We start from the raw sequence: 14466 nt of genomic DNA, 5'->3' as shown, positions 1-14466 counted from the left end.
GTATTACTAGCCGAAAACGTTCGCTTATTGATTTTTGTTTTTTATAATGCTAAATGTAGTGTTGTTGCTGAGTTATGTTTGTTTATAATTGGTATACTCTCTGGGAACCCCAGTTTGGGAAGCCCTGACAAGACAAACTCAACCAAATCCAACGTCTGCAGACGTTGTATCAATGTAAAAATGATGGATTTTGTTATCTGGAAATTTAGTATTTAAACTGACAAACATGCTAAGTGACAGCAGACAACTTCAAAGATGTTGTACAACTCTACCAGAAATTGAAACAACAATCTAGGTGTAAGGTTCCTACTCTCCGTTCTGGCACAGAGTTAAATATTGCTATGAACAGTGTCACCAGGTAAGTTTGGTAGCCAACTTTTGATACAGTATTTGCGAAAACCAATCACAGAATTTATCGAAGAACAGTGGGAGAAATCAAATACTTCTTAAAAACAGATGACCTGCTTTGAAACCATAGGCAGTTCAAGCCTTAAAGCAGCCGGCGGCCATCGCGGCCATGGCCGCTAAGTAGTGCTTGAATGACCGCCGGTGCTACCTCCTCCGTCGGCCAAGTTTGGCCGCCGGTTTCTTCTAGTCAATTATTTAATTTCGCAATAGAATGATCGTGGATTAAATGTCGAAAATATGTAGTATCAAAGAGTGACGCAGAATTAGGTCAGCGCTTTATAGTCACTACTGTTGTATTGAATATATCCAGCTGCGATCACCAGCGCTGTAAGTCTTGTTTGCAATTCCCGATGTTTATTTTAACGAAGTGTTAATCCGAAGTGCTAATTTGCATCGGCTGGCAATATTGTCGTTTTTATATCGATTCAATGTTGTCGGATATTGAATCGTTGTTAAAAAGGAGAACTATGTTAGTTGACATCCGTGGATAAAACACGTGTCTTCATCATAGTTGAGAAGGCTGTGGGACGTGGGTTAGTGACTTCACACCCTCAATGGTGACATCATAACGGAATAAATGGTCAGGTTTTATGAAAGGCGGTATGCAGTTGAAACAATTTACTGAGCTGCGAGCAGTTAAAACCAATTAGGGTCGTTAGATGGTCCCGCAATACCGGATTACAACCCCGATAAAGCATTTAATGCGTGGTACAACGACTCTATTGCAGGACGTCGCCAGGCATCAACAACGCTAAGTGATCATTTTAACATTGTTGCAAGTTTAATGCTATTTACTTGTGCTATCGTTATTGTATTTTGGCCTCCAAGCACGCAGATTTGGCCGCCGAGAAGGAGCTCTCGGTAGGCCACGATGGCTGCCGGAAAAAAACACGAGTTGGCCTGCAGTTGGCTACTCCAGTATGTTGGAAATAAATTAAGCAAGGTATGTGACACTATGACAGTGAAGTTCTTTCGACATCGATAACGTATTCGCAAAGCTTTGGTAGTCAGAATAAATATTTTGGTCTGCATACGCGTCATCAAGCGATGACGTCATGTAAGGATGACGTTAAACAAACTTTGTGACGACACTGGAGTAATTAAATTAGAATTAATGAAGATAAATCGAAGTGAAGCCAAACAGTCTAGAAAGAATGTGAACATCGTAAGGGGTGCTGTTTAGGGTCTGCTACTATTCGGTGAGTCCGATCCCTTAACGGGGAATTTTTTCAATTTTTTTTTTAATTATCGGGTACCGTAGCCTAATTATCATTGCCGTTTTAGGGTTAGGGGTTAGGAGTTAGGGTTAGGGGTTAGAGGTTAGGAACTCACCGAATCGGACTCACCGAATAGTAGCAGACCCGTTTACGCTATTATGACTTGCAAGAGCCTTAGTAAATCTATTATTATCGTAGAAGATTTTAAGCTTCAAGACAACTATACAGCAAAGCAGCATGCATGCTTTATAGCTGCCTGTCAGGCGCAACGAATTCAGTCTTTTAACCATGACGAGTGAGTGCCGCGTGTGCGCTCTATCAGTTCACCAAATTCTTAATGCAGACCGACACCTGTTCTCAGCCAGTAAATCAGTCTTTTTCACATTAATTTATTATAATGATTGCAGACGTTTAATCAATGTAAAATGGAATGATTCGCTGCTTGGGTGTCTTGGAGCAATGAACAAACCATAACAAATGCCACCACCGTACGATACCTCAAGGTGGGAGGCTGAAGTTAACTGCCAAAATTAACCTAGCACAACAGAGTTATACAAGGGCTGGAATCTTGCCGAATTGTGCGTAGACTGGTGTCATAAAAGATTGGATTCAGCACCACCTACCCACCTCTGGAGCAACTTTAATGCATAATGAAGCTCGTGCGCAGAGCCAGAGGCATGACAATAAAAACAAGCATGATGAAAGTCAGATGTAGGTTTGAGATTATATTATAGAAGATTGCAGTTGGGTTTGAAACTTGTCTTTACAAAAATTATTTGAGGCAATGGACGACATTTGAAATCAGTTTGAATATAACAAGTATAATATTGAACGAATTTAACAAGTTGCATAGTGATATCGACAGCATGCGTAATTATTTTCGCAAAGACGATTTAAGAAAACAACCAGCCATTAAACTGCCACAGCCTATCAAACGTAAGAAAACCAAGCCATCCCTTGCACATGAAAATTGTTCTTGAACCATTAAAATTACACATTTCACATCGATCAGCTGCAAAGAGACGTTAGACTGATGCAAGGCCAGATGAAGCCAACAGCTATTCTTGGATGCAAGATGCAACACACACTGTTGTCTCTTTTAGCAAAATTGGTCTTTTTTACATTGATTCAACGTCTGCAGACGTCGTAATACAAAAAAAAAACAATTTTGCTAAGTGGATAGTGACAACCACAGTTGTCACAAATCCACCACCAAGTCAGCCAAAATCGAATTCTTTCCTCTTGCTTACACAAGAACAATTACAAAAAAATGGTCAAAAAATTTCAAAGCAATGCAGATAGACAGAGAAAAAGGAAAACGAATCAGCAGCGTCCCGGTTGAAAGCTGTTTCAGAATCATTGGTGGCATCCTGGGGCAATTTCAAGTTTTCATCAAAATGAAAATGTGACTTGTACTAATATTGAATGATGTCATATATCAAGAGGAAGAAAGAGTGAGGGACTTTCAACCAAACATATATTTCAAACAAGCAACACAGCTTCAGCTTGGAAGTTTATGCATCTTGGCCAATAAAACCCTGTCCATCAGTCATTGTCAGTCACTGATATTCAGAACACGTACAAACTTCGAAAGAGCAACAAAGTTGTTCACTTTCTTGAGCGTGATAGATCACCCACGAAAATAGACTGCTCGCTTACAGAGTCAGCTGCTTGCTCTGAAGGAACAACTTTCAAGATTTCAACTTTAACTCAGTAATCAGCATGACACCCAAGTGTAATAAACCAGACATCACACATTACTCCTAAATCTTCATTTAAAGAAGCTGCTCAACCCTGCACGTGAAACCTGATAAAGTTTCAATCTGAGTTACAAGATCAAACCTTTCACAGATTTAGACAACTACTTTTTTTTTTTTTAACTAATGACTTAATTCAATAAAAAAGGCAATAAAGCATATAACGACTAAAAAGCCAAAACCTACCGCGGCATATAAAGCAGTTAAGCTACTTGATAGTGTTTTCTAAGGAATTTGACAGTTACGCACTACTATTAGTAATGTGCATGAAAAAAATTCGAATGTCATAAAACAGCAATTTTGGTTGGCAAGAATCGGACATGTCATTGTGCACGTTCAATTGAGAATGAAACGAACAGCAAACGTTATTAGCTGTGCTTTCACAGAGCCTGAAACACGTCTGCAGACGTTCAATCAATATACAAATGACGGATTTTGCTGTCTGGGAATGATTCCGCAAAATATTAAGCCACCAACTAACGGTGCAAGAACTCACTTTCTTTTGCAGAGGCGAGGTAAGGTTCAAGGAGTTTCATCCGTCTTTTCTCATATCCTTTCTGAGTGATGTCACCTGGGAGAAATATTAAAGGTCATTGTTAAAGTTTGTAGTGTGATCATCAGATACAAGTTAAAAACTCACAGCTGGCATACTATATTTGGAAAGTTCATTGTAAAAAAAAGTAAAAAAATTTTCGAGAAGAAAGTTTTATTTCAACTAAAGTGCAGTATCACAAAAAGATTTTACGTCAGTGGATTTAAATTCTAACAAAGACTTCTCAATTTTTAAATCAATAAACCTTGCTCAGGACGTCACAGGCACACTTATTGTCTTACCTAACGAGACTTGAGACACCCGAAAGTAACTAATAACACAGCCACTCAAGGTTTGAAGTGATATAGGAAATCACCTCCATGGAACAACAAAGCACTTATAACACAGGTTTTATCACCACTTGCCATTACATAAAAGCGAAGGTTTTCACTGCTGTACCAACATGAAAAACAAAGACTGAAGGAAAACGGCCTTGAATCCAATCTGTGACACTTGCAAATAAAATGACAATTGATTTGGTTCAAGTATGCCGCCGCAGAAAAGCGTACGTTATCAGTTTTCCCTTCAAATAAATTCCGTTCGTACGTTCGCTATCAAATTTCGCACGTTATGAATAACGATTGATTTGCTGGCTGGAAAATAATGCCTGCCTATCTACTCATCAGTTCATCACTAACTGCATTTCTCACAATCTACATTTGTGCTTTGTCAATTTCATTCACGATTTCATTCCACGCATCATGACAGCTGGTCTTACGCACTGTACATAAACCGGACGTTTACACAAACCAGCGACCCAGGCGACAAAGTTTGTCATTTTTATATTGAATATAAAAATGACAGATTATGCTGTCTAGGATGGTAAACATTTTGAGGCTGAGTACTTGTCATTGAGTTGATCAGTTTGTTGGATTAGTCGACAAAATATTGGCGTATGGCTTTTTAGAGAATAAACTTATAAGTTTAATCTCTAAAAAGCCATACGTCAATTTACTAGATAATTCCATCATGTCACGACCCATAAAAAGTTTTAAACTAAGCTTTCAGGTGTGCGAATGCGTGAATAAAAATTGCTATCCAAAGGAAATAAACTGATATTTCTGCCATTCATTCAGTCATCACTCGGTCTTTCTGGTTGTTTAGATAGCAGGACCTATTCAGTCAAGGTTATGCCGAATGATGGGCAAGTCGTTTTCCCACGGATACATCAATAACATTCCAAAGAGACGGACAATATAAATAAATCGACATTTAAATTGGCTTTTACAAAAGAATACATTGAAATCTTATGGCAATTATACACGCCTTGTGGATAAAGCCTGTATTTTCAGACACCCAAGGGCCCAGTCTTGGTCAAAACAAATGTTTAGACTTGACATTATTATGTTCATGTGATGTTGATATATAAAATATTAACGAAAAATAAATACCGTTCGTATGCAATTGGGGTCTAAAAAGAATAAGACAATCCTTCGCTTATAACGCGACTTCGTGGCAGCGTTAAACCGATCTATGAACTGATCATAATACGAACTATCGCCATGGGATTTTCAACGATAACCTAGACATGAGTTTAACAAATCGGCATTTACCCAGCTCGCAAAGTTTACCTTTTCACATCGCTTTAACGTCTTGCGACGTAGAACCAATTTGAAAGTGGCAACTTTGCTAGCTGGGTGTAGACTGTAAACAGACACAGTGAATCATCCACCTGAGCAAAGGCAACAATGTCTGAGATGATCAATGCCAGCTTCAGCGTTCATTACACGAACCACCTTCGAAGGTCATAGAACATTAACACGAATATTCCAATGATATGTATCGGTACAAATAAATGTTTCATAAAAATCAACCCTCTGCGCTTCATCCAACAGTTGCAAAAAAGTTCAATTGAACTTTACTTTAGCGTTTACAAAGTCAAACCGTCAAAACAAACAAACAAAGCTTCCGTCCGATTGAGCTGGCAAACGCAATTTCGAACAATATATTACAGTAATTTTATTTTTACGTCCATTAGATGTTTGAGGTCTCATTTTCACATTCTTGCGCAACTAATGGCTAAAATAGTACAAGCGAAACAAAATACTTATTGACATGGCATATTATTTCCATTTCAGCACTCACCACAGCCACAATGAAACACCCTCCACCACTAAAAGATCGATTTAAATGGTTGAGAATTGAAACCAATTCGACTGCTGCAAAACTTATTACTATCTCCGGGTGGCAGGGTTTGACAATTTATATCGGGCCGTATTTGACGACGCTAAATCAATTAAATGGTAAAATGAATGGTACTGAAACCGCAAATCGAGTGGAATCCCGGCAATATCAAGCAGAATTTAGAGTAATTGAAATCAAAGTCAGTTGTTGCGAGACCTTGACAGTCTGTTTTACCTTTTTAGTGAGATCTTTGAAATGTTTTCCAAAAACGGGAAACCGGCAACATTAAAAAACTAATAAACTAACTATATAAATATTTATCTTCATTCTGTGAAACAAAAGCTACAAAGCAGACTAAAAACCTGGCACAAACGGGCCTCGCACAAACGGGTCTCGCACAAACCTTTCCTATGCTGCCTCATTAAAAACAAATTGAATTTATCAGAACAGGAGCAAAGATTGTTATGACGACGTATGGAAGCAAAGTGCACGGCTCTATCAATTGAAAAAAACGCTACAAAATTGCAGTTGCTGCAACGACAGAGCAATCATCTGGTGGTATGTAACCAGAGGTGGGCACCCGCTACTTTCAAAGTAGCGCGCTACCCACTACCGCTACTTTGGACAAAGTAGCGCGCGCTACCGCTACCCGCTACCAATTTACAAAAGTAGCGCGCTACCCGCTACCGCTACTCGGGCTAAAGTAGCGCACGCTACCGCTACTTCTTCCGCTACTTTTGTCTAAAATGACACTAGGAAACACTCAAGTCTCTAGTGACGCAAAAATGACCTTGAAAACGAATGTTATCATTCGTTTACGCTGTCATTTTGACGTCGTTATAGAAAACACATTCTAAGGGAAATTTATTGTTACGCATCTTTCAAAAATACGAGCATTTCAAAATGAGAGTCACTAAGTCCTACCCGCACTTTCGCTTAAGCACATCTTTTCCAACAGAGAAAAGTCTCTCCACCGCAGCACTGGAAGGAATGGGGGTGTTGTATTTAATGAACAGATGTTTTAACTCGGAATTCGAAAAGCGCAAGGACTTGCGCTTGTCCGAAAAAAAGGCGTCCACAATTATTGTTGCTTCCTTCTGCACCGACGTTTCACGGGATGGCGCAAACACTCCAAAAAATACATTCTCAAGTCATGACTGGTGTTGGCTCACTCTTCTCGGTATCAACCTGGCTTGATGTCTCCCGCAACAGTCGAATTGCGTCAGCATCATCCGTGGAAACGTAGTGCAGAAATTGTAGCCACGACGTCTTGAAGGAGGGATAAAGACATGATGCCATAACGCATTTCATGTTGTTGAAGCACTTATTGAATCGTTTCTTCACCCCTTCAAGGACTTTCACTTTCAACTCCTCACAGGTCACAAGATCACTGATCTCGGTCAACTTCTTCGAGCAAATTGTAATGGTTGGAAGCAAGACTCCGTCATACGCCTTGGACTCGCCCTAGAGAATGTCTAAAGCCTGGCAGATAGGCTTCATCACACGGAGATATTCCCCGAAGATATTGACGTCAGCTAGAAAGGACCGAAACTTTGCAATCAAGCCGATTATATAGCTGCTTGACCACGCCAGTATTGCAAAAAAATCAAGCATTTTTTTCAATTTAAATTAAAAAGTAGCGGTAGCGGGAGTGCGACTGAAAAAAAGTAGCGCCTCTCCCGCTACCGCTACTTTGGAATAAAAATAGCGCCGCTACTGCAGCCGCTACTCCAACTAAAAAGTAGCGCCGCTACCGCTACTTTTACCAAAAAAGTAGCGCCGCTAGTAGTGCCGCTACAAAAGTAGCGCGCTACTGCCCACCTCTGTATGTAACTAGATATCAAAGAGACTACAGGAAGTAAAGGAATGGCAACGGTCATGGTGAGAAGTATTGTGGCCTGATTGCTTGTCAAATACTCAGGAAGTCCTACTTTATTCAAATTTATTCTACAACACTTTGACGTCAACGCAACGTCAAATGCCGGTGGCGGCATAGAACGCAGTATACCGGTAACAACCAAAACGTACAAAAGATTCAGGGAAACAAAACACCACTTTCAAACATCCCGGCACTGGATGGACTAATTCCCCCGGGATCGTTTCCTGATTAGAAAAAGTTTCTATTTTTATATCATTTCAACGTCGTCGCCAATCCTGAAGTGATAAAAGAACGGACACTTTAGTAGATGGTTGAAGCTTGTAATGTTGAAACTCAAGAGTGTGATCTCACCAACAAACCAAATCATTTCTATATTGAATCAACGTCTGCAAAAAGGTATGGTTGTGGCAGTGAGCTTTCAGTTTTGCTTTTAGGTTCAAAATTTAACATTTTGCTGTGAGGTTCAACACTTATATAATTACATAGTGGATGTCTACTATGTGTGATCAAACACGAGTACAACATTGTGTTGCACATGGTGAGTGTGGACAAATATATATTATAATTGATCAGTCTTCTGGCAGGGTATGCTTTGCAAGATGACATGAAGTCATGTGCAGCTGATACACATCGGTTGAGGCATAATTCCGTTTAAGTAACATACGCAGAACCGCATGGCGCAGACTATCATTGATTGAATCGAACTCCACTGGATTTGTTGAGTTTAGTCACAAGTTGGTGTACCGGTATTCTGAGTTGCTATAAGTTATAACTTTGAATGTGTGAAAGATTCAACAAACAAAATAGGCTAAAAAACTAAACAGGCTCTTTGCCTGATCCAGGCCTGACCCAGGCCTGATCCAAGAAACGTTCTGCTAGCAAATCACTGCTTTCATACATTGATTTAACGTCTGCAGACATAGAAATATGGATTCACAAACACCACAACGTGTCTTAAAACACAACAAATATATTTGGAAGATGACAACTTTGCATCATCAATATTCATGGACATGATTCAGTTCCCTACTGCTAGCAAACAGATCTATGACAAAAGGGCAAAACTTTTGTACTGTCAACAGCATCACTATTTCACTTCAATATTTCTATTGCTACCAAAAAAGGATTTAAGGGCGTTTCTGACTGATTTGAAATTGAAATGGCCAGATATTGACTTAATAAACTGTCTATTTCACATACACACAATCGCAATAACTGTGTTTGACTTTATTTTTCAAAGAAATGAAATAAATGTTAAAATAAATTTGTTTACAAACTTTATGTTTAAAAAATATATCAAAATTGGCTTAACATTAATAATTGCAAAAGACAAATCTTTCGAGCAACATGTGGATTGATTATTAATTAATGATTGATTAATATTAATAGCAACATGTGGATTGATTTCTTAAATATATATATACATTTTTTTTGTTGTATCCAGGCTTAAACCTGCCAGGTTTAACCTGGTGGTTGAAGATTTAGATTAAGTGGACGGGAAGACAAGGAAGCCAATCTTCATGTCCACCTTCAGGGAGACATGCTTTATACATTGACAAGCTAATGCAGCCTACTGCACTGGTAGCTGTTTAATTGAAAAACAAACGTTTTTTGAGACTAAGCCATTGTCAAGAAAAATTGCCTGGTCAAAAACATATGATAGATGTTACCAGTACTGGACTTAAAAATGCATTCAAATTCTAATCAAACTTTAACAAATTTTAGCTGAGCCAGGTTAATATTTGAATCCCATAAAAAGGTTAAATAAATCACCAGACGCATCCACTTGTCATTGTTCCTAGTGGCTACAGCCACTTAAAAACACAATTCATATGGTAGGGCCTCGGCTAACCCCACTCCCACAAATAAACACAACAAAATATTGAATTACTTCAATGCCACTATACAAGAAGACTCTATTGATAAAAGAAAGCCTTTCAAAGAAAATAAATAGTCAATAGGTTATAAAACAATTCAAAAACCAAACTCAATTGGACTTTAGAAATTTTAAATTCAATGCCATGCAAAACAGCCCTGTTTTACCCTTTTGTTTTCACCCTAGAAATACCTATATACATATTTGATGTAATTTGTAACATACCTTATTTCAAGACATATCGTACCCTTTACGATTTCAAATTTTAGTCTATTACATTAGTGCAGAGAGCACATGAATGAATCATGATGGGTTTAACATGGCGAGATAAAAAGACTGCCGAATGGATCAGAAATCAAACGAAATTACGAGATATAGTAAGCACAATCAAGAAACTAAAATGGTCCTGGGCTGGTCATATAGCAAGATATCAGGACAATAGATGGACTAAAAAATTAACAACATGGACACCACGAGAAACCAAAAGAAAGAAAGGAAAACCAAAAGTGAGATGGAGGGACGACATTGATGAACAGACACCACGAGAAACCAAAAGAAAGAAAGGAAAACCAAAAGTGAGATGGAGGGACGACATTGATAAACAATGCAATACAACCAATTGGTACCAACTAGCACATAATCATGTAAATTGGCATGAAAAGGGGAAGGCTTACGCTCTGCAGTGGGCTCTCACAGGCTGAAAATGATGATGATGACATTAGTTGAATTAAGAAAATCAATATTACAGTATAATATTTTGTAAACACCAAGCCATAAAGTGTGCAGTCAAAATTTTGTGTTACTTTAAAAAACTCAACTTTTTATCAATAGCTAAACGCTATTGAGCTTCATTTCAGCTATTCAGAGCATTTATTTTTAAAGCATTGAAGAAGCTTACCTTCAGAAATTTCAATATCCAATTCGGCCAGTCTGGCACGAACTTCCAAAGGAAGCTTGGACACATTTATGGAATCTATGGTCACCGCATCAGACATTATAATCTTGTTTCTTTATGACACGCAAACAGTAAATCATGCACAATTAAAGTCCATAAGATTAGAAAAACTTTCCAGCATCTGAAATGCAAAAAAGTAATAACAGCTAGGCTACGGTACATCTTTTTTGTTGTTGAATAATTTGTAATCCCTGTGAAAAGTGTTGAGAAAATAATCTCTTCTTAATGAAGTTAATACTCTTTAAATCTTTACTTTGGGAGACATAAAGTCTAGAGGTTCTAGCCTAATGTTTGTGTATAATTTGTTGGGGGCATTGTCACACTGTCTTGCAAACTTTCTATATGTAGTAGATAATTGCAAGAAAAAATATTAAAGCTATTAAAGCCATCTTAAGAAGAACTTGAAAAGCGTGATCTTGCAGCCATGAACATGGACTCTGCCAACCCAATAGACAGTGACTGTAAGGCATCGACAGGAAGACTTCCTTCTCGACAGATAAGATAGGACACACCTTCGACATCAGAACAATTCACAGCCTGTTTAAACAAAATTGGTCGATGAACATGAAGATTAAGCTTCATATAACTAAATCTTCAATACTAACTTGAGGGTGTATTCATTCCATGAATTTGTTATATATAATGCTGCAATTGGGAGCCTATTTTATTTTGTTCACAAGTGCTGAATTGATTTGACTAATCAAGTTTCAAAACGAAAATACTATAGTGCATTTCAGTGACTACTGTCCTATTCAGCTACAATCCTAACAAACTGGTGCAATTTGCAATCACTTTTAACATGTTGATACAGACAAAATCGGTTAATCACATGCTGCTAAAACACACCGTATCAATTGTTTTCAAAATCTGAAACCTCAAACCAAATCTTACCTAATGTTAAGTAAAACCATTGGTTTAACGTATCACACTTTAAACAATATAATATATCAGAAAAATGTATCACGATTTGCTTCTCGTTTGCATATATACTTGATTTGTTTAATTGTATCACTGTCTTTGTCCATATGTTTGTAATGAAAAAAAAATGAATCACATGACAAAAGTTTACAGATAAGCAAAAAGAGAATGTTCCTTTTTCCTTTCACATGACTGTCCTCCATGTGCAAAAGGGAAGTGAAGAAAATAAGGTCACCAGACAGACGTGTGCCAGTCAAAAAAAATCACTGCAATCCGGTGCTGCAATCTTATGGACAAGACATCGCGCCACAAAGATCTAATGTTTGCATAGCTGGACTTTGCTAAGGCAAAAGAACAGACAAATGGAATAATCACAAGTAATAGATCTAAACCATGACAATTTTTATACACAGGCCATGGCAACGTGCAGCTCAAAACTTGACTGAAGGCCGATCTGTTAATAGACAAAATAGCTAGTATAAGTTGATAGTTTGTTGTTCAAGTATTAGTAAATAAATATAGTCTTTGTGTATATTTTGCATCATTTTGAGTAACTTTTGTGCCGTTGTTACCATTCAAATACCAGACTAGATTTTAGCACTTGTGCTGGAAATCCAAAAAGTGTCTGACAACACTGGTAATTAAAAAAAATGGTTATTTTTTAACGTAAAATTAGGAGTTTTAAAGTGATTTAAAATAAAACATTTTAAAAGGGTTAGGGTGTTTCCGCAAATAAGCAAACTGAAAAGATTGAGAGAAAAAAATTAAAAAAAGCCGAAGTCGCTGATCGCAGTTTCCGCAAACATTTTAAAATTTTCCGCAAGCAAACAAAAATTCTTAGATCATTACCAGAAATTTTAAAATGTTTGCGGAAACTCCGATCAACCCTAACCCTTTTAAAATGTTTGCGGAAACTCCGATCAACCCTAACCCCTAACTCTTTTAACATGTTTGTGGAAACTGCGATCAGCGACTTCGGCAAACTGTTAGGATCATTACCGGAAATTTAAAAATGTTTGCGGAAACTGCGGAAAAACGGAAACTGCAATCAGCAACTTCGGCTTTGTTCTATTTTTTTCTCTCGATCTTTTCAGTTTGTTTATTTGCGGAAACACCCTAACCCTTTTAAAATGTTTGCGGAAACTCCGATCAACCCTAACCCTTTTAAAATGTTTGCGGAAACTGCGATCAGCGACTTTGGCAAACTCTAGGATCATTACCGGAAATTTAAAAATGTTTGCGGAAACTGCGGAAAAATGGAAACTGCAATCAGCGATGTTCTAATTTTTTTCTCGATCTTTTCAGGGATGCAACCTAGTTCGTACCCTGAACAGTTCGTACCCTGAAAAGATCGAGAGAAAAAATTAAAAAAAGCGGAAGTCGCTGATCGCAGTTTCCGCAAACATTTTAAAATTTTCCCTCTGAAAAGATTGAGAAAAAGATAGCATAAAGCCGAAGTCGCTGATCGCAGTTTCCGCTAACCCTCACCCTAACGCTAACCCTTGCTGATCGCAGTTTCCGCAAACATTTTTCTGCCTTTTCCGCTAACCCTAACTCTAACCATAGACTAATCTATGCTCTAGCCCTAACCCTCGCTGATCGCAGTTTTCGCAAACATTTTTCCATAGTTTCCGCTAACCGCTGTTTCCGCTAACACTTACCCTAACCTTAGAGTAATCTATGCTCTAACCCTAACCCTTGCTGATCGCAGTTTCTGCAAACATTTTCCCGCAGTTTCCGCTAACCCTTACCCTAACCATAGAGTAATCTATGCTCTAACCCTAACCCTCGCTGATCGCAGTTTCCGCAAACATTTTTCCGCAGTTTCCGCTAACCCTAACCCTCGAGTTGTTTGCGGAAACTCCGATCAACGACTTCGGCTTTGTGCTATTAAACTGCGATCAGCGACTTTGGCTTTTTTAATTTGTTTCTCTCGATCTTTTCAGGGTACGAACTGTTCAGGGTATGAACTAAGTTGCACCCTCTTTTCAGTAGGTTTGTTTGCGGATACCGCTAACCAGGGCCTATCAAAGGGGGGTTAGGAGGGTACGGCGTACCCTTGAGGGCCCAATCTTGTGATTGTTGGGGCCCGGAATTGTGATTTCATAGTTTACGAGCAAAAATGTTTGGTTAAACCCATCCTAAGCAACTAAATTCAAGCATAAAAGTTGTTATTCTTTAGTCGTAATATAGCTAGAGGGCCCGGAAAGTTAACCAAGTGCATTGGACGCAAATTAGGGGCCCAAAGTGGTGATTTAATGCTTTACGTTAAAAATGTTCTGTTAAAAGCACCTTAAATTAAATCATAAAAGTTGGTTATTCTTCTGTCCGGGGGGGGGGGGCATAGTGTAGCAAAAGCAGGGTTGAGATTGCCTAACCCGCCAGATTTTTTTTTTAAAGCCCGGTTACTTTTGGGTATTTTTGTGTTTTTTAAAAATTATTTGAAAAAGGTAGTTTCACACTTATTTCACTTCAAAATGAATTTCGGAGTTGTAGCAGGAGCCAGAGTCAATACCTTCAAAGGAGGAGCGGAGCCGAAGTAAAAAAAAGTGACTTCATTTACCTCTGCTAAGCATGTAGTGAATACAAAAATTAATGAAGACAGGTCAGGATTGGTCAGATGATTAATTTGATATATGTTTTAACCAGATGTTATGTTTGAGCCTTGGTAGCGAGCTTGACTTGTTGTACCAGATACATATAATACTCAGTAACGTTAACGGATTTAACATTTTTCATT

At 38.3% G+C, this 14466-nt stretch overlaps 1 protein-coding gene across 1 annotated transcript in view; it reads right to left on the bottom strand.

Moving 5' to 3' along the window:
• LOC145774165 (disco-interacting protein 2 homolog C-like) overlaps positions 1–10917 on the bottom strand; it is a 56629-nt gene extending 45712 nt beyond the window's left edge. Inside the window, exons 1-2 of the mRNA XM_082585337.1 lie at positions 10752–10917; positions 3879–3953 (exon numbers count right to left, since the gene is read on the bottom strand). Of these exons, the coding sequence (XP_082441463.1) occupies positions 3879–3953; positions 10752–10848 (172 nt within the window). The 5' untranslated portion in view covers positions 10849–10917. The remainder of the gene's footprint in view (positions 1–3878; positions 3954–10751) is intronic.
• Between the last annotated feature and the right edge of the window lie 3549 nt (positions 10918–14466).

The sequence above is a fragment of the Aplidium turbinatum genome, chromosome 7 (assembly GCF_918807975.1).
Source record: "Aplidium turbinatum chromosome 7, kaAplTurb1.1, whole genome shotgun sequence".
NCBI classification, from domain to species: Eukaryota; Metazoa; Chordata; class Ascidiacea; order Aplousobranchia; family Polyclinidae; genus Aplidium; species Aplidium turbinatum.
This window is presented reverse-complemented; position numbering and strand designations above follow the sequence as displayed.